At 43.5% G+C, this 21426-nt stretch overlaps 1 protein-coding gene across 5 annotated transcripts in view; it reads left to right on the plus strand.

The window, feature by feature from the left end:
- Positions 1 to 21426, plus strand: part of APBA2 (amyloid beta precursor protein binding family A member 2) — a 103783-nt gene that overhangs the window by 73022 nt on the left and 9335 nt on the right. For 4 of the 5 annotated variants that reach the window (XM_083475706.1, XM_083475705.1, XM_083475707.1 and 1 more), the window contains 6 exons: positions 2926 to 2961; positions 7177 to 7263; positions 14099 to 14284; positions 15894 to 16073; positions 19488 to 19700; positions 20782 to 20901. In XM_083475706.1, coding sequence (XP_083331832.1) covers positions 2926 to 2961; positions 7177 to 7263; positions 14099 to 14284; positions 15894 to 16073; positions 19488 to 19700; positions 20782 to 20901 — 822 coding nt within the window. The remainder of the gene's footprint in view (positions 1 to 2925; positions 2962 to 7176; positions 7264 to 14098; positions 14285 to 15893; positions 16074 to 19487; positions 19701 to 20781; positions 20902 to 21426) is intronic. The other variant, XM_083475709.1, reaches the window with a different exon arrangement.

Here is a 21426-nt window from a genome sequence, read left to right on the forward strand (position 1 = left end):
CTTGCACAGCCCAGTGTCACTAAATCTCAGCAGTGAATACAGGTTAAAAGTGTCACTGCTCATTCTCGTTAGAGAAATAGCATTTCCCCCTTTTAATTGCTTTCCCCATTCCGGCTCCTAATGAGTGGTTTGGCTTTCAAGTAAAAAAAAAGAGAAACTGGCAACCACAAACGAAACTTGATTTGTATTGTGCCAAAGTGCAGCACTGGTTATCAGTTTCAATGCTGTCTGGTTTTCTTTGATAGGCAGTCTCTCAAAGACGGTTGACTGCTGCTATTTTAATAGCGGCTCAGTTCTGCATGCAACTCTTCATAAGAAGGGGGCAGCAAAACTATCTTGTTCTTTCTTTTTAATTTATTAAATAGAATATAAATTTCTGCCCCAGTTTAGTCCTCTTTTCTTGCAATGAGATGTTACTGCATTTGCTGGGTAGCAAGGGCTCATTTCAAGGGCTCATTTCAATAATCAATTCTTTATTGTGAAAGATAACACTTACAGTCACTTCTACAGCTCTGGAGACACATCCACACCAATCTAGCATCTCAGCAGCTATTCCCAGGTCCAGACTCTATGGCGCAGTTGCAGCAACCCGGGACCACTCTCCCTCCACCAGTTTATGTACCTTCCTCTGACAGGCAGCACACTCACAACCGGAAGCTGCGCCTGCATGGAAACTTCCTCTGCTCATTCTGGGAGACAGGGGTACAGAAGGGCATGGGGGAGCACCTGGCTCTTCACTTACCTGACCAACTCTTTCTCCTCCTCCTCCTCTTCTGGCTCATTCTATGCTCCACCCTCCAGCTCTGAAGCTTCCCCTGCTTTTGACTCTTGCCTTCTGGCCAGAACAGTGCCCCACAATTCACTGGCCCCCCATCCAAGTCAGGCTCCAGCCCCCCTTCCTTGACTTCTGATTGAGAGCCTCCTGGAAGGATCCGGCTGACCACCATGTGGATGCTGGACTAAAGGGACCTTTGGTCTGATTTTGTTGTGCTGTTACAAATGTATACCTGGACTCACATGTGCACAGCCAGCACTCCTGTGAGGTTTCGGTTTTTTTGCTGGAATTATGATGTTCACTTGTTATGGACATGTTTTGACCTTTAACCTTATGCCCCCAAGAAGCTCTCACACAAAGAAATAAAGAAAACTTGGTTTATTATATAAAATAGGAGTGACAGACTATATAAAAATGCTGCTTTAGACAGCAAAGTTACAGTCTGCTCTGAGTAGGGCTAGCCTTGCATATAACCTTATGGTTTACAAGGAGCTATGAGCCTTCAACAGCCTTCCCCAATGAGGTACTCTTCAGAAGATGTGGAACTCTTGACCCCCACCATCCCTGAACACTGACCAATCTGACTAGGGGGGATGGGAGTTGCTGTCCAAGCATCTGGAGGGCACCAGGTTGAACTATGATGCCAGTGCCAGTTTAAGCTGCCCCAGAAGCAGCTGAATTTGTTTTGATATTCTATCTTAATGGAGAATTTATTTTGATATGTATCCCTGCCCCCACCCCACTTTGTTGGCTGCACTGAGGGCCACAGAACTTATCCAAGTCTTGGGTGGGTTTTTTTAGGTTAATTTCCTTTGCAAAAGTGGAAGAAAGAGGCATAACTCACTGATAGAGCACTGATTTGGCATGGGAAAGTTACCAGGTTCAATCCCTGGCATCTTCAGTTAAAATGATCCTACAGCAGGTGATGGGGAAGATTTCTGTGTGGGACCCTGGAGATCTGTTGCTAGCCCAAGTAGGCACTGCTGGACTTGACGGAATGTGTGGTCTGTGTCAGCTATCTTCTTATGTCTCTGGAGGAGGGGCTGTAGTTATGTGGTGAATCCTGTGCTCTGCATGCAGAAGGTCCCAGGCACAATTCTTGGCACTTCCAGTGTATCTGGGCTGGATAAGGCTCTTCTTGTCTGAGATTTGGAAACCCTTTGCCAGTTGGGCTGGATAGAGCATTGGTGGGACTCCAGTATATGGCAGCTTTCATACATTTGCTTGTATGGCCAATCTGGAGAAAGTTTGAATCTTTTGAAATTTGCACAATTTGTTTTTTATAGGATGGAGGGATCTTGTACATTTCCCCCACTTGCTGAAGTCAGAGAAAGAGAGCCCAAAAGGGGAAGGTTTGCAGGAAACTAAGTTTGTATGGACAGACTGAGAAGGAACTGGGGTTCAGTTTTGCTAAGTGACAAGTTGAGAGGCAACTTGACAAGCGTTTGATAGTACTGGGACTAGCAACGTGATTCTTGACGTAAAAGTGGGTGTGGTTTTGACAGGCATGTGGAAGCTGTTCCTGCTTTCGCTCACTAGTCCTAAGCTACATTCACCTCTGACCTAATGACATCATTGGGTTATGTGGGCTGTTGTTGTTGTTTAGTCGTTTAGTCATGTCCGACTCTTCGTGACCCCATGGACCAGGCACTCCTGTCTTCCACTGCCTCCCACAATTTGGTCAGACTCATGTTTGTAGCTTTGAGAACACACAGGGGTCTATTGAACTTCACTAGACAACATCTATGTGGGCTGGGCTACAGCAATATCAGAATGATCCCGCTTGGAGGATTAACTCCATGTCCTAGGATGCAAAAGCTTGGTTTTTGCATTTGGATATTAGATGGCATGGGATTTGGGGGTTCACTGGAACAGATTGGGGTTGCAACTGCATGTGTAGTATGGAAATATAATCTGCAGCTAAGATCAACAAAATTATGCAGCAGTTTCTGTAACCGATGGATGATACTGACACACATGTACACACATATAAAGACCAGCAACAGCCTTCCTTCCTTTATTTCTGTAGATAATAGGTTTGAGAATCTTTTGATCAAAGATTTCCCTGACTTCACATAATATCTCTTTCTCTCGTTTTCTTTTTGTGCATTTGTCTGTTTCCCTTTTTATTTTTAAATGCTTCTCCCCAGAGGATGCAAAAGGCAGCTAAAATCAAGAAAAAAGCGGTGTGTAGACTGTTTTTCTTGAATGCTATTGTCTGTTTTACATTTGGTTATTTTTGTTGTTTATGTTTTCTGTGGTCTTTGTGCATCCTGGAGTGTTGTGTCTCTCATTGTGGATCTCCGTCAAGCTGTAGCTTTCTGTTTTTGCTCATTTTAAAATGCAGTTGACCAGATGGAGTGGGAAAGATTGGTTGGCTTCATCAGAGACCTTCCCATTTTCGCAGGGTTGGTTGGTTTCATTAGAGAGTTCCCCACTTTCCTGCTAAATAACTCCTCTTTTCCTCTGTGGCTATCCATCCCAGTGAAATGGTTTTTTTTTTGTGGGGGGTGATTTTGTTGTTGTTCTTGTTGTTTTGCTAAGCCTGGATAAACATCACATTTTCCTCTTGCAGGAGTTTATTTCCATCTGACATACTTTATTGCTTTTTGGAGGAGAAGCAGCCAAGACTGGTGTTGCAACCCAATACTCATTACTATTTACAATTTATTAGAACTTTTTTTGATACCACTTAATCATTTCTAACCAGTAAACATACACATCTCAAAAAACATACATAATAAAAAACACAGAGAACTTTCTTAAAACATCTGTGGGGATAGAAAAGTCTTTGTCAAGCACCTGAAGTTCAGCAGGGAGGGGACTTGGTGAGTCTCAACTGGGAGGGAGTTTTGTAGACTTGAGCCCACATTACTGCATGCACAACGTATGGTGGATATGGGCTGTACACGGGGAACCAATATATACAACTTCACACCATGCATTTGAAGCACATTCAGTGCACATATATAGCACATCACCTTTCCCAAAGAATACTGGGAACGGTAGTTTTCCTCTCTCAAAGCTACAACTAATTGCCAGTTTGTTTTTGGGCCCTGTTTAGGGTGTTGGAAGCCATAAATGACTCAAGCCCCAAATATCTGAAAGACTGCCTACAGCACCTTACAGAACTTCCTGCTGAGAAGTTCCTCCACCCTCAGAGGCTCATGGGGGGCGGCCTGGGAAGAGGGCCTTCTCTGGGGCAACGCTGTGGCCCTGCCTTCCCACAGAGGTGTGCCTGGCTCCTTGATTTTACAGCTTCTGGTGAATGCGGAAAATGAGCCTCTTTGCCCTGACTTTTGACACCTGAAGCAGATATTTTTAGGACCCACTTTATTTTTGTGACATTGAACAGTTTTTAATATTGTGTTTTAACGTTGTAATCCACCCTGGGACCTTAGAGTGGGTGGTGGGTGGTAATAATAATAATTCCTGACACCCTTAACCAACTACAGTTTCCAGGATTCTCAGATGAAGACTTGTGGGAACTGTAGTTTACCCCACAGATCTGCAGTTCCCAGCACCCTTAACATACTGCAGTGCCCAGGATACTTTGGGGAAGACCATGCACTTTAAATGTGCTCTGGAGGTGCTCTTACATGGTGTGGATCTGCCTTAACAGAGACTCACCCGAAGATACCAGTGATGATTTCATAAGCTCTGACTACACTGCCATGGTCCAAACTTTTTCTGTCATAATGTAGATTTGGTGGCAGCGGTAAAATAGCTTATTCCTCAATAATCTCACCACAGCCCCTTAGGCTGCGTACACATGATAAACTCGAAGCACATTCTGAGTGGTGGAACCACAGTTCCCAGCAATTTGCTTTAGCAATCTACAGTGCCCAGAATTCTTTGAGGGAAAGAATGCATTTTAAAGGCATTGTGTGTACAAAGCACAAAATGGGGGCCCACCTCAAACTTTTTGTTGCCCCGAGGTGTGTGCTGGACAACAGCAGAAGTCAATATTGCAACGTTCCTGAAAGCGTGGGCATGCAACTCTTAGATCAAAAGCCGGTTGTGTTGGTTGACCATTGAAAACACTGTTCCTCTTAAGCTGCCTGTGCAGCAGTGCCAGCCTTGACTGAGGTGAGGTCTGACATCCTTGAGCTCAGAGGGAATGCTCAGAGCACCTGCTTTGCCTTGCAGAAGGTCCTTGGTCCATGTCCAGATGGAGACCCTGTCAATCCAGTTCTGAGGAAGATGGACTCTTGTTCTGACACAGCAGAGGGCAGCTTCACCTCTGTCTGAACACAGCAGTCCTTCACGAGTTAAACAACCCTGTTATATAAACAACTCTTTGGGTTGTGTGAATTGACTTTTTTGTCTTCCCTTTGTGCAAGTGAGCGAACAGAATAGGTCTTCCATTGAGTGTAGTTTCCTGTTATTATGCAAAATAAATACTTTGGCTAGATAGTCTTCTTCACCTGTAACTGGAGAGGGGAGGGAGAGAGATGGAGAAAAGCATCATTTTGGGGGAATGGGGGTGAGGGAGTTACTGGGGCTGTAGGATTCTTGATCATCCCATATTTCCCAGAATACCCTGTGCATGTGGGGAGGCAAAATGGTAGTTGCCAGTGGGGACTGCCATTTGTGGAATGCTACTGCTTCTCCACTCACCAAATATAGGTCATTCAGGAAAATTGAAAATAGTTGTTAGCAGCCTGACAGGGCCCTGCAGTACTCCAATAAGCCTTCCCCACCCTTCCATTTATTTGCTTTTTTTTATTGCTGAGAGGCCTCCAATCAGGGCCGGCCTGTCCAGGAGGCAGACTGAGGCAGTTGCCTCAGGCAGCAGAATCTGTGGGGTGCCTCTGCAGGGATGTCTCCCCTGCCCCTGCCACTAGAGAAGAGACTGCTGCACCTTCTATGTTCAGGCAAGATTTTGCGAGAGCCCTGTGAGATTGCGTAGAGGCCTCTGGGGCTCATGGGAGTCCTCACCAGAATCTGGCAAACGCAGCTGGCTTTGGCAGGGGCAGCAAGGGGGTGGGGGTGGGGGGGCGCACAGCACTTGCTCAGGGTGGCACCTTCCCATTTTGCCTCCAACATTTCGTCACAAATGAGGGATGTTGGTGTCCAGCCCTGGCACAAACTCATTGTAATCTGACGTTAATTCTTTAATTTTGAGCTGGGATATATCAGCATGTTAGAAGAGAATGGTTACAGTTCTCCGAGAAAAGAAATCAAATTATTAAAGTGAGCTCATAGCACCTGTCCACAAGGAAGGCATCTCTGCTGCATCTCTGTTGCGACTTCACTCACTTCCAATGAAGAGGCAGAGGAGGATTTTCCACACTCACACGAGTTCTCCTGTTGTGTCTCTGTATGAGCCCCTGAGCTGGGCTTACTTCACTTTATAAAGTGACTTGCACACTTTATAAAAGGAAAGCTTTTATGGTCTTATTGTAGTGTAACACCTTCAGTTTTATTGTTTAATTTTTTAAAATTGTGTGCTCAACTTGCACAAGGCACTTTTTTAAAGGGGCTCTGCACCTGTGATCTAAGACTACGGGTGGACAGAAGGTAGGTTCACTGGTAGATCTCTGGGCTATTAGCAGTAGAGCCACCAATAGTCCCAGTTTTTTTTTTTTACAAAAATAAATAAAAGCAACCCACACCCCCAAATTAGGTTGCTAAACTTGGGGTGAGGTAGGAAAACCAGGAATGGGACCTTGGGGTAGAGGGCAGACTAAATTAAATTTTGTGTGAAAGGACTGTGAGGTCAAGCTGTAGTACTGAAAGCAAATTCTCATGCTCAGAAGCACCTTGATCCTTGATGGTTGTCATCTATCTGGTCCTTTTCCATCTGGCTCTGGTTGGTGAACTTTGGGGTTCTACTAAAAGAAGAAGAAACCCAAAAGTATACTCTGCAAACCTAAAGTCTGCCCCCCTCCTGTCTCGATGATCTAAGGAATCAAGACAACCCTGAGTCTTAAGGCATCTCAGAAAACTTTACAACCTCATTGGGGCTTAAGCTCTTGTGGGCTGGAGCCCACTTTGTCAAAAGCCTAATGAATTTGTTAGTCTGCAAGGCATATTCTTGATGCAATAGAGTAATGCAACCAATCCCTCTTGTTACTCTTAAACTTAAATGGGTTTCTCTGGTCAAGAGAATTCATCTCCTGTTCCCTTGCTGGCTCCATCTTCTGAGATGCCAATGTGAGAAATCCTTATTTCAGGACACCCTCAAGTGAACTAGGCCCTAAGAATGCTCCTCTCTCAATCTCTGTTTGTGCATGTATATTGGAAATGGACCATTCCAAATATCTGTTCTGTGTTGCAGTAACTTTGTACAGCTTGGTCATTGTACTCCCATCATGTCTGAAATAGCTGGTTGAGGAAGGCACTGTTTTCAAGAGAAAAAGTCTTAAGTAAGTTCTTTTCTTCTTTTCTTTTTTCAGAGCTCTGAGGGAGATTCCCAGGCTTTGACAGAAGTGGATCTATTCATCTCCACACAGAGGATTAAAGTTCTGAACGCAGATACACAGGTAACAGGCCTCAGTCTCAGTCTCAGTCAGTTTTATTGCACATAGCCAAAGGCTGCCGCAATGTACACAGAATTATTTGACAATTAAAAGAAAATATACTGAATTGATAAAAAAAGACTTAAAACGTTTATATTATTAAAACATTACGTACTCTAAACAAAGCTATAAAAATACCCCAATGTACAAATAAAAACGTTAAACAATAAAATTCATAAGCTAAAATCATCATATGGTCACTAATGTTAAAAACAGTATCAATTAATACATTGTGCAATTTATACTCAGAGTGTGGTGACAAAGATAGAGCATAGCCTGAGGTAGATAGATGGGATCAAATAAATTCATCTCCTTTACAGTTAATGGCTACCTTGGCTATATAATTTGCTCTAATTTTCCTAGCAGCAGTTGCAAAAAGTGCTACCCGCCAGGTCACATACTTATCTGTGTCTGCAAGGAGATATAAAATCATGTCAAGGGGTTCTGGACAGGGGACCCTGTCATTATAGGTACCAAAAATCTTTTCCTTGCATCATTATATAACGGACAGTGCAAGATATAATGCATAAGGTCCTCTACTTCAGAACATCCCCTAATGCAAACACGTTCGTTTTTTGGTATGCCTCTGTGTCTCCCATCTCTATAAGCAGAGCTTATTGTATTTAGTCGTAGCTCTGTAAAAGCTTTTCGAAGCCGTGCAAAAGTCAATTCATTAAAATAAGATATGTGTTCATTGACCTCTCTAAGTTTAAAATACAACGGGGCACATGTAGATGTGCACATAGAGTTTAGATCTTTTTTAGTTGCCACTGCCCTTATGGTTCGTTTAAAAATATTTTTCTGTGAATATAAGGGGAGTTCTTTAATCTCACTCACTGAAAGGTCATATTTGCCCATCAGTTGGGCAGCATGGTGTACCCAGTTTTTAAGGGGTAATCCATTTGAGAGCTCAATCAGGCATTATTTTTTTTGGTAGCCTAGTGTTGTCCACCTGTTGAACTCTAAACCAGTAACAGAGAATTCTTTTATCTATTTGGCTCTCTATGCTCAACATGCGAGTTTCCAACCTGACCATGGCAGATTGCACGTCTTTGGGTAAACCTAAAAGAACTCTTAAAAAATAATTCTGTGGGGCTTCCAGACTGGAGACCTTTGAGGTACCCCGAACCTCTGCACCATATAAAATCTGGGCCATTGTTTTTGCTTTATACAGAGATAGAGCTGGGTTGACCAGATTTCCACCATTATAGGCAGCAAATTTCTGAATGGCTTTTGCTGATTTAAAGGCTTGCAATTTAATATTGGATAGCTGTGTATTCCAAGATGCCGTTTCTGAATAAATCAATCCCAGATATTTAAACGTATTTACTTGGTTTATGATGTGTTCATCCAGGTGCCAAACATGCTTTTTAGAACGCTTCCCAAATACAATGACCTGTGTCTTATCATAGTTTATAGATAAAGCATTCCTCGTGCAATATGAACTTAATCTTGCAAGCAGCCGTCTCAGGCCCACCTGGGTTCTAGATACAAGTACTAGGTCATCAGCATACATTAAAACTGAGAGTTTTTGGTCGAGAATTGTGACAGGGGCAAACTGTAGGCCCTCCAGTTCTTTAACCATGTCATTAATATAAAAATTGAACAGGAAAGGTGCCAAAATGCATCCCTGTTTGACTCCAGTAATGGTCTTAATTCTAGTGGTGAGATGGCCAGCCAGATCCACCATTACTTGTATTGATGTGTCAGTATATAATGTTTTGATGAGAAATAATAGACGGAGGTCTATATTTGTCTTTTCCAATTTTTGCCACAATGCGTGTCTTGGGACCGTATCAAAAGCTGACTTTAGATCGATAAAAGCAACATATAATTTTTGCTTCAAATTATGGATGTATTTACATAGCAGAAAGTTCAGCACAAAGCACTGGTCCAATGTGGATTTCCCTCTTTGGAAACCTGCCTGGACTTCAGATATCACCTTATTTGTATCTGCCCATTCTTCTAGTCTCCCAAGAAGGAGCCTGGCATATAGTCTGGAGGCTACGTCTAACAAACTAATGGGTCTATAATTGGCAGGGTTTTTCTTATCACCCTTTTTATATATTGGGACAATTATACTCAACTTCCACCCTTCAGGTATGCGACCTGAGCTGTTAATGTATGAAAACAATTTTGCAAAAATTGGAGACCAGAAAGCAGGTCTTATAGATCTCCATTGGGATCATGTCTTCTCCTGGAGGTTTATTAGCTAGCTGGCTTGTGATTAGCCTCTTAATCTGATTGGGCGTGACATCTGGCCATTCAGGCAGTTCTGATAACTGAGTATAGTAAACTTGTGGGGGTAGGTCAGGACAGGGGCCATATATTCCTGTAAAATATGTCACCCAATCCTTTCCTTGGACAGATGCTTCTAACGAGTAGCCCAGCCCATTTGTGCCTTGGGCAACCAGATGCCAAAATTTCCGTGAGTCCTTCTGAAGTGCTGCATCTCCCAATTCTTTACACTGTTGTTCATAATATATTTGTTTCTTGCTTTTAAGTAATAATTTATAATTGTTTCGTAACTGGGCTACCTCAGCTTGTAGAGCAAGACTGTGCTTATCCTATTTTAACTTCAATTTTCTAAGTACCCTAGCTAGGCATTTTTTGCTATTCTGACATTCCTTATCAAACCAAGTCTGTCTCTTAAACTTTTTGTTTTTTATCACACTAGCTGTGGTCATCAGTGGGCGCATTCGGTTGATTATGTTCTCATAAAGTCCAATTATGTTTCCTGTTTCTAACAACATTTCCCCCTTTAATAAAGCAAATTCATGGGAATCCAGGATCTGAATAATTTTTTCTTGGACCTGTGCATTCCATTTTAACCTTCTATTTCCAAGTATCAGATATTCTGTTTCATCCAATAATTTAGGAAAGGAAGGAGAAAAGAATGATGTCAAAGATAACTCAAGTGGAAAGTGGTCACTTTCAGCTCTGGGAATTATCCTGAAGGTATCTCGGTTAACTGGCACATTATTAGATGTTAGGATATAATCTATGGTGCTAGTAAATCCTCTGGGGGAGATAAAAGTAAAATAACCCTCTTGATCCCCTTGACCGTGCCCATTGCATAACAAAAGGTTATGCTTTATTATAAGTTCACAAAGATATTTCCCAGCACGGTTAGAGATGGTATCCATTGCTGCCCTCTGACAGATTTCAGGTTCGTCCTCCAAGTTTAGACCATTGTGGGGAAACAAGGCCGATCTGGGCATTGAAGTCACCTCCCAAGACAAGCCGAGGGTTAGATGACAGAGAGTCTATACTTTCGAGTTGTTGGTCAAGTTTATCCCAATATGATCTCAGTTCCCCACAAGACTTTACTGGAGGTATGTACACACAGATGCAATAAGTATTTCTCAGGAGACTATCAGAAAGGGACAACACTAAAAAATTAGGGGTGGTCAGCGAGGGACACTGTTGAATTGATACATTAAGAGAGGTTGACACCAGCACCGCCAGCACTAGGCCTTCCATACTTTACAGTTTTAAGAGCTGGTAGAGTGTAACTTGTAAAACCCTGAAATTCAACCATAGTGCCCTCTTTTGCCCAGGTTTCTTGAAGAAAGAGGATATCACGTGTTTGTAGATAAGAACAGAAATCACTGTCTTGGATCTTGTTCAGCCTTCTGGTGCCCTTCAGATGTTCTGGACTACAACTCCTATCAGCCCCAGCCAGCACCAAAGGGATATGGAAGTAATCTAGCTCTACCAGTGTTTCTCCAATTGGGCCCTCAGCTGTTGTTGGACTACAGCTCCCATCATCCCTGACCATTGCTCAGACCCTCATTAAAATCCCCCACCGTCATTGCCTCAGGCCCGCTGTTAAAGCTTAATAAAATGACAAATGGTAATGGGACCTGCTAGCCACTGCAACAAATGCATTCCATAGTTGCATTTCGCTGCTGCACATAAATAATAATGCGTCAGTTCAAGGTGTGTGTGTGTGTGTGTGTGTGTGTGTGTGTGTGTGTTTGTGTGTGTGCACAGTGGGAAGGAATGGGAGCTGTTTCCTTAGTGTGTGAGCATCAAAATCCAGAAGCAAGATTTAACAGTCAACCAATTAATTTGTTCCTCAACGGGATGGGTCAGGCTTGCTCTCTAAATAGATATTCCTTGGCTTGGCTCTTGAGCTCTCATTGTGCAGGGACCTCAAAGCCAAACTGGCCAAGGAGTCTCTGTCCGTCCTCACTGCTGACAGTCTGGGGGTTAATGTCATAGCCAAGGGATGCAGCCGCTCCCAAGGCAGTTTGGTTGACTCAACTGGTGTCCAGTTACATAAATGTGGTCGGTTGACAGTGAATCCCTGGCAAATAGGCCTTTTGAGAAGGGGGCTGTGACAGAGCACTGCCATTGCCTGCAGCAGGGTCCTACCACCAAAATAATGGATTTCAAACTGAAACAGGAAATGAGGTATATGTGTTAAATCTGTCTCACCCTCTCTGTGCTTGGAAGCTGAAAGCAGTCCCTTTTCACATTCTGTATACCGGGGGTGAGGAACATTTTCCAGACTGACAACCATCTTGGGCCATCTTTTGAGGGGCCACAGACCAGTAGTGGGTGGGGTCAGAGGGAAAGAATGGGTGGAGCAATGGTGTGACTCTTACCCCCACCCCCATACACATCTCTTCATCCAGACAAGCAAGAAGTATTATCACGGTTGAAGGACCCATTCCAGCCAAGCAAAGAGCCCTTCCGGATGGTGAGAAGCAGGGCCAAGGAGGAGTATAGCACACACACTCCTTGCAGAGGAGAGCTCATGGCCTATAGTGGAACCAGCCAACTCTCATGTAGAGCCCACTGGGAGAGCCACGTAGTCTGTAATCCTGCACTCATTCAGGAGGCCAGGAAGGAGCCACCAAGCTGATGCTCAAAGCAGGGATGCGGGGGGGGGGGAGACATGACAGGGAATGGGAGCCACAGGTCTGTTATCATAAGCTGCCATCTCAAATACACTAAAGGTGGGTGAAGCCAAAGGCAGGGTCTTCAGCTTGCAGTGGCTGCTTAAATTAACACCACTTTTGCCAAGCTAGTGCCTTCCAGCTATTTTAAAAGCTTCTTTAATGTGTGATCTTGAGATTTCAGACAAGCTTTGGTTTTGGGGTGTCCCTATGGCCCCCAGTTTGAGTCTTAATTACTCAGTTTTTGGGGCAGCACAAAACATGGTGTTTGCATCACAAAACTTTGGCACCTGTTTGGTGTCAATTGGACAGTTTTGGATTTTTTGGCATTAACTTGTGACCTCAATTTGTCAATTTCTCGGTTTGGAGGGTGGCACAAAACACAGGTTTCGCAACACAAAATGGCACAAACTAGCACAAAACTTTGGCATCAGTTGACAGGGGGATCCAGAATTTTGGGGTCACATTAATGAAGCTTTGATTACAACTTCCATCAGTCAAATGCATTTGCAGATTAGTTTTTGTGGCTGCCTTTTTCTTCCACTCACAGCTCCTTTGATCCAACTCGTGACCTTTGTCCCTGCAGATTGATTATTTGTTTGATCAGTGTGGACCATGAGGAGGAGCAGGAATGGAGGCAGATGTGCATTCAATTTGCTGTCCTCTGAACGTTCATCCCTGAATTCTATTGTCTTGTTTTAAAAATACAGTAGCAGACTTTCATTTCTTGCCTAGGGGAAATTCCAGCACCTACGTCTTCAGCTTTCATTTAGCTTCCTCTCCCCTGCTTTCTAAATTGTACGTTTTCAGTAATGTCTATTATTTCCCTTAATTGATCTCACGAATGCCTCTCATTCCTTAAGTGCGCGTGAATTTTAGTTGTGTTGATTTGAGCCATATAGCCAGTCTATTTGTTTTATTTGTCAGAGACTTGTTGAACCCATTTCATTTTGAAATGCTTCATTTTGAAATGTAAGAGGTGCTTTGCAGAATATAATACTTTTCATATGAGTACTGCATTATATGTGGCTTAACAGCCAAGGTTTTTAAAGCACCAAATTTAATTAAAAGCACAAACTAAATGGCTTTAAATTGAGCTGCATCCAGGGTCTCTAAATGCCCATTTAATTAACTGAAATGTCAGATTTGTGTGCTCGCACGTGTGTGTGTGTGTGTGTGCGCTCGCGTGTCCCCACACTTTTGGCTTTTTATTTGAAATGACAGTTTGAGTTGCCTACATCATTTATCAAAGAATAAGAAATCAATGATTCCTTCTATATATTGGTAATGGTAAGATTTTTCTGAAGTAGTCTAGTGCACACTCTAAAATGACCTATAATGATTGGCAAAAGATTAATCAAATTTGCTTTTCAGTGCAAGTTCAATAGGAGCTGATTTGTACATCACACAGGAAGAGGCGGGAGAATTCTGGATATTTCTACTGCAGATTATTGGTGCAGGATTGCAGTGAATGGATGAACTGAAGCATGGAGACCATAAGAACTTTGGAGGAGCTCTGCTGGCTCAGGCCAAAGCCTGTCTAGTCCAGTGACCTGTTTCCCCTTCAGATGCCCCTGAGAGCCCAAAAGCAGGAGATGAGGAAGATGGGGAGCTTGCCAGTCTAGGAGCAGAACAGAGCCTGGACTGGACTGGACCAAAGAGTTCAGGGATGAGGAACCTGTGACCCTCCAGATATTGCTGGGCTCCAGCCTCCACCAGCCCTGGTTCAGTTCTGGGCAGCAGAAGTGGGCTGGCAGCTCCGTTTCAAGGCAGTGGGGCACTGCTCTTCTAATGTTTTCTCTCTTCTTCTTTATAAAATAAGAAGGAACATGCATCATTTTAAAATAGTTGGGGGCCCATGTTGATAGTTTTGGCTTATCGGTTGCTCCTAGGAAACCATGATGGACCATGCACTGCGCACCATCTCCTACATTGCCGATATAGGTAACATCGTCGTTTTGATGGCCAGGCGCCGGATGCCCCGATCAGCTTCGCAGGACTGTATTGAGACGACCCCCGGCGCACAGGAAGGAAAGAAGCAGTACAAGATGATCTGCCACGTCTTCGAATCAGAGGATGTAAGTGAACGGCATTTGGAAAAATGCATTATTTAGAGGTTGTGCATGACTGAAGCTTTTGCTTGGTTAAGCCTTTCAGAGATGTTCAGGGCCAATGTGTTTGCTGCCTTTCCATTCCCAAGAAGTTTCCTCTTTATTCCGCTTGGAATTCCCTGCTCAGAATGCACATCCATGCGTTATTGCCCTTCTCCTGGAGTGCTTGAACGTTTAATAATTTACCTTACTTTTAAAAGGTCTTTTAAAGCAGACATGACCTAAAATGACAGCATAACATGGACTCATAGCTCAGTGTTATCTACTTTGACTGGCAGCTGCTCTTCAGGGTCTTGAGCAGAGAAAGATCTTCCCCACCACCTGCAACTTTTATTTGGAGATGACATGGAGCGAAGTTACTCTCTCCTACATGCAAAGCTATAATACCTGAACCATGGTCCTTCTCCCGCCTTGGGATGGTGAACTGGGGGTCATCCAGATGTTCCTGGACTACAGCTCCCATCATCTCTGATCAGGAGCCATGATGGCTGGGGCTGATGGGAACTGGAGTCGAGCTACATCTGGAGGGCCACAGGTCCCCAGGCCCTTGCCCCACCCTTAAGGGACATCCCTTTCTTGCTGTCATTGTGTTGCAGACCATGGGTAGACCTTTGCAGCAGGGAGAACTGTAGGACTGGCAAATCATTGCAGAGCAGTCAGAGCATAAATATAGGTCATCTAACACAACTGCCATGATTTACCGTATTTTTTGCACCATAACACTCACTTTTTTCCTCCTAGGAAGTAAGGGGAAATGTCTGTGCGTGTTATGGAGCGAATGCCTGCGGGTGGCGGGGGGGGGGGATCTGCTGCAGTCGTGAGCAGAGGATCCATGGTTCCCCTTCCTTCCCTCCTCCGTGGTTACAAAGCATGGATCCACAAAAATCCTCAGGATTTTTGCATTGGGCTACTCCAAACTCACTGTCAAACTCACTGTCAGATCACATGTCTGTGGCCACAGCATGAACCACAAAAATCATATATCCACTATTTCATTTAGAATTCCCCCCCCCCTTGTTTTCTTCCTCTAAAAACTATGTGCATGTTATGGTCTGGTGCGTGCTATAGAGCGAAAAATACGGTAATTACATTACTCCTTAGTGAGCAATTGAATAGAATCTAGCTTACATACCTTTCCTTACAACCCTAGTGTAACGACTGGCAGTGGAATATGTATGTGACATGTGCTTGACTCTAGTTTAGTGTGCGCTAGATCATAGGCTTCCATGCTGTGGTCTGTGGATCATCAGTGGTCATGGAATACTAGAATTGTCCAACCCCCTGCAGTGCAAGTCCATTAGCTTCTTCCAGGTGGCCCACAGTGGTGACTCTGCAGAGTGGCATAGTTACATGTGTATGATGAATGATGGGCACAGAGGCTGTTTCATTGTCCTTAGAACCTGGTGGTCCTCCCAGAAGGAGTACAGCACAGCCAAGGAATAAAGCCAAGGCTGGCAGCAAGATGGGGTATATAATTTTAAATATTTTAAATAAAATACTTCAATGTCTAGCAATTGTACATCAAAATTGCTGAACAACAGGCAGAAAAATTATTCCACTTTTTATTTTTTTGCAGGCTCAGCTGATTGCCCAGTCAATTGGCCAGGCCTTCAGTGTGGCATACCAGGAGTTCCTCAGAGCTAATGGCATCAACCCTGAGGATTTGAGTCAGAAGGAATACAGTGACATCATCAACACCCAGGAGATGTACAACGATGATCTGATCCATTTTTCCAACTCGGAAAACTGCAAGGAGGTTAATTTGCCCTGTTCTTAAAGCAAAATCATTTGTTTTGTTGCTCCTTCTTCACTGTAGGGTTAGGAATGTACATGCTGGGAACCCGTGTGGAGTTTTAAGAACTCATTTGCAAACATATATTTTCATCGTATGCAAACAGTAACATAAAATTAAATTCACTGAGCTGGGTTTTGAATTTTGCTGTTGTTATTGAGTTTGGACTTTTTTCAAGCAGCCCCTTTACCCCTTCAGCCACCCCCAGCTTTCCCACACCTCCCACTACTCACTTGTAAGAACATAATATGCCCCTGCTGGATCAGGCCACTGGCCCCTCTCGTCCTGCATCCTGTACTCACAGGGGCCAACCAGATGCCTCCATGAATTTGCCCAATCCTCTTTGAAAGCCAACCAAGTTGGTGTCTATCACTGCCTCCTGTGGGAGCGAGTTCCATAGTTTAACTACACACGGTGTGAAGAAGTGCTTTCTTTTGTGTGTCCTGAATCTTCCAACATCCCATAATGAACACACACCTGGATGTGCATGGATGACAAACAACCTCATGGAGAAGGAAGGGGTGATGAATGAAGGGAAATAAATGAGCACCAAACTATTTATGGAGTCAATTTATGTTGTTGTTGTTTAGTAGTTTAGTCGTGTCCGACTCTTCTTGACCCCCTGGACCAGAGCACGCCAGGCCCTCCTGTCCTCCCCCGCCTCCCACAGTTTGGTCAAACTCATGCTGGTAGCTTCGAGAAACACTGTCCAACCATCTTGTCCTCCGTCGTCCCCTTCTCCTTGTGCCCTCCATCTTTCCCAACATCAGGGTCTTTTCCAGGGAGTCTTCTCTTCTCATGAGCTGGCCAAAGTACTGGAGTCTCAGCTTCATGATCTGTCCTTCCAGTGAGCACTCAGGGCTGATTTCCTTCAGAATGGAGAGGTTGGATCTTCTTGCAGTCCATGGGACTCTCAAGAGTCTCCTCCAGCACCATAATTCAAAAGCATCAATTCTTTGGCGATCAGCCTTCTTTATGGTCCAGCTCTCACTTCCATACATCACTCCTGGGAAAACCATCGCTTTAACTATACGGACCTTTGTTGGCAAGGTGATGTCTCTGCTTTTTAAGATGCTGGCTAGGTTTGTCATTGCTTTAATTCCTCCTCACTTTCTGCCATCAATGTTGTGTCATCTGCATATCTGAGGTTGTTAATATTTCTTCCGGCAATCTTAATTCCGGCTAGGGATTCATCCAGCCCAGCTTTTCGCATGATGAATTCTGCATATAAGTTAAATAAGCAGGGAGACAATATACAGCCTTGTCGTACTCCTTTCCCGATTTTGAACCAATCAGTTGTTCCATATCCAGTTCTAACTGTAGCTTCTTGTCCCACATAGTCAATTTATATACTGCTTAATTACAGGTGACCTAAAGCTAGATGTGATGTTTGTCATATAGTTTGCCCTTTGATAGTAGTTGTTTGTTTACCAATAGTCAATGTGGGGGGAGGAGCCAGATCAGGGCCAGGACAGAGGGGATGGGAGCTTAACCCTTCACCCTTATCATTGTCCAGATTGCAATTGCCACCACCCTGCAGCTTCTTAAAAAATATGTTTAGTATTTTCCAAAATAGCAAATATAAAACTGAACATTGCAAGGCAAAATAAAGTCCAATCATGCACCACAAAAATACATTTCCCCCCATTCAGTGTGAGGTGGTGGGACTCCTTCATGAAGCTGAAGAAAAGGCATTTGATATTGTTGTGTGTCCACAACCCTGAGCAGTGAGAGACTCCAGGGGTTCTAGTGCTTACCTAGGATTTGTTTCCTTAAAATAAAGGTCAGCTGGGATGGTGGTGTCTTTAGGATATATAGTTTTATTTACACATATATGCAACCTGAGCCATAAGATGGAAGGGCTCCAACAGATCTTGCCTCCCTGTTAGGTGCCTGGGGAGGGGACGAAGTAATAGCTGTGGATTCAGCACAGATTATTATTATTATTATTATTATTATTATTATTATTATTATATTTTTTATTTCTACCCCACCCATCTGGCAGGGTTTCCCGAGACAAAAGAATCAAGCATCTCTCTGGCTTTCAGCTCAGCCAAAGTTCCTCTCACACAGTTGTAACTAGCTCTCTCATTTATTGGTAAATAATTTTTTATTAATTTTCAATTACTAAAATCCAATATAAACCACATTTTATCAATTTCAAATTACAATTCAAATTCAAATACATATCAACTATAAAGCCAATTATACATTTTGTGTGGCCTCCCGCGTGCTAGATTTCAAGTTGAGATGATTTTATTTCATCCTGCTTCCAAAGTCTTAATTAATCCAATTACATTCAGTCTTGATCTTAATCCCTTATCAGCAGCTACAAAGTTTTTGACTTCCATTTGTATTGGCAGGGAGCTTGCAAGGACAATTGCCCTCAAATCATCCTTGTTTATCCTTTGCTAACGGTCTCTGCTATTATGGGCATGGCATCCATTAAGGCAGACCAGAACTGGAAGCCCACAGTTGTAACTAGCTCTTTTGCTAAGTGTTATCTTTGGCTGGGACTGATGGAAATAGATGCCATCTGGAAGATGCCAAATTGGGGAAGGCTAAACTAGTCTATTGCTTTTGGTGTCTCCCCTAATCCCCATGGCTTTGTTGAATAGCTCCTCTCCCTCTGCTCCACTTCACACTTGTAAATCTCAGTAAAGTATCAACACCTTGTATACATGAACACAGGAAACTGCCTTATATGAAATCCTGTCCACTGAATTGTGTCTACACTGTCTGGCAGCATCTCCTCAGGGTTTTAAAGGGGGGACACCCCCAGGACCTTCAGATGCCCTCTCACTGAGCTTTCCCTTCCTGTCTCCTCCTGCCAATGATCTTTTTCCTGAACAAAGCACATCTTTCTCATAGAATTTCAAGCCCATGCCCATCCTTATTTCTGTAGGATTATTTATTTATTTTTGCATCTTTTGCTAAGTGTTATATATTTAAAGTCAGTAATGGGCCTCCCGCTGTGGGGTAATCAGCACTGCACAGAGTGGGCCTGTTGCCTGCTGTGGCTTTACATAGAGGATGCATTGCTCATGTCCTGTGTCTTGCATCTTTAAAAAAGACATAGTGAGGCTGACTGTATGTTTCCAAAATGGCTTTGCAAATTCTTATACTGCAGGTCCAGCTTCCTAAGTAAATATTCCTAAATATTCCCCATATTTGGCATGTTGTCCTTAAGGGACTTTTCCTGCTACTCATTCCAATGTCCACTGCTTTTTTTGGGGGGGGGGAGAAAGTGGGAGGGCTTTTGGATCCCATCAGAACATTGTACCTTTCCCCCCTAAGCTGGGCAAACACTTCCTAGCAGAATTCTGCAACCCTAGAATTCCCACAAACATTCTCCCTCCAATTTGTTTTATTTTGCAGTTGCAGATAGCCAAACACAAGGGTGAGATTCTCGGTGTGGTCATCGTGGAGTCTGGCTGGGGGTCCATTTTACCCACAGTGATCCTGGCCAACATGATGAATGGGGCCCCTGCTGCTCGTTCAGGGAAACTCAGTATCGGGGACCAGATTATGTCCATTAACGGGACCAGTCTCGTGGGGCTTCCCTTGGCAACATGTCAAGGAATCATAAAGGTACTGTATGTAATGTCTCACTCTGAATGTGACTGACCTGTATGAAGGACTCTATGACTTGAAACTAGAAACTCTGTATGTACTTTTGTTACCCAAGAAAAATATTTTAATAAAAACATTTTAAAGGAAGGAAGGAAGGAAGGTACTGTTTGGGATGAGAGGGGAGGGGTCTGTCCTGTGGATTGTGGAATCCCACTTCCAAGAAATTCTACAATTACAGATTTTGATGTTGCCAACACTGTGGGTCTTACTGACAGCAAAGGGAGAAAGTGGGAGGATGAGATTGTCACCAGTTTATAAAATCCAAGGTAGTCGTCTCAAGAGCCACGAGGCCTCTCTGTCTTGCTGAAGTCAAGCGGGTCCCACTCTGGTTAGTGCCTGGCTTGGAGACTGCCTGGGAATCAGATGCCTACCACACTGGGTTCCATGAGGGGAGAAGGGCAGGATAGAAATGTAAGGGTAATTTTTAAAATCATGATGATCATGGTGATAAAAGCATGTCCTTAGTTGTTGCCTCGTCTGCCTATTTGGTAGGTTGTGGAGGAATTGAAGCATTGGGGAACGCTTGCAAGCCCAAGGGCCACATTCCCTTGAAGGCAGGCTTCTGGGGACCATATGCCAGTGGTGGCCATCCAGAGGGGCATTCCCTCCATTCCAGCTGTTCCACACCCCTACTTCTCCTTGCATTCGGGCAACCAAGACACCCACTGTTCAAGTTCAAGGATCCAAGTTCAAGTATACATTTGCACCAGGCAAAAGCATTTAAGGAGGGTGCAGAACAAGATTGGTTTTTTTTTTGGGTGGGTGGCCTGAGGATAGTTCCAAAGGCCAGGGAGAGAGACCTGGAGTGCAGAGTAAATTCCTGGACCTGCACCTCCTGTCCCCACTGCATTAGATCAATAAGATGAAACACACAGTTACTTGCATCAAATCACTTCCCATGCAGGAGCCCTTTGGGTGTCCCCAAATGGGATAAGACAGAAACACCATTAGACACAACCAACTATGAAGTGGCTGCCACTGGAAACTGCTTTCCTTTGTTTGTGATAAAGAACTTGCTAAGCTTGAGGACATTTTTCAGGGTCTTAAGAACCAGACGCAAGTGAAGTTGAACATTGTCAGCTGCCCTCCAGTCACCACTGTCCTTATAAAGCGACCGGACTTGAAATACCAGTTGGGCTTCAGTGTACAGAATGGAATTGTAAGTTCACTTTTCCTTGTAGTGTTGGTATGGTGGTTGGATTTGAAAAAGAGTCGGATGGATAAGGACAATGGTTCTTATTTGCTGTTTTAAAAAATTATTACTGAGATTTTTCAAATAAACAAAAATTACATCATTACAAAACACATAAGAAATAACTTAACTACGAGCTTAGTTCTTATTCTACTTGTGGATGCGCAGAAAAAAGAGAAAATCCAAATAATTATTTAGAAAATACTCAAAGAGTGATATGGAAATCCAAGAAAGATAATTAGTAGCAGATTTTAAACTGCAGACCAAAGCTGTTTAGGTCTAATCCCTGCCCATAATGATGCTCTGGAGGAAGAACTGCTCCCTGTTGTCTCAAAACAAATTCAACAGAGACCAAGTAACTGAGATTTAACTCCTCTAGCTTTTCTGTTACATTCTGCAGCTTTTTCTGCAACTGCTAACAGCCTTACCTTATTCCACCATCCCTTTAAGGTGAATTGGAAATGAAAATTTAAATTGCTGGGCTGCTTTGAG

Source organism: Podarcis liolepis (genome assembly GCF_965112155.1).
Source record: "Podarcis liolepis genome assembly, chromosome: 14".
In the NCBI taxonomy this organism is placed as follows: Eukaryota; Metazoa; Chordata; class Lepidosauria; order Squamata; family Lacertidae; genus Podarcis; species Podarcis liolepis.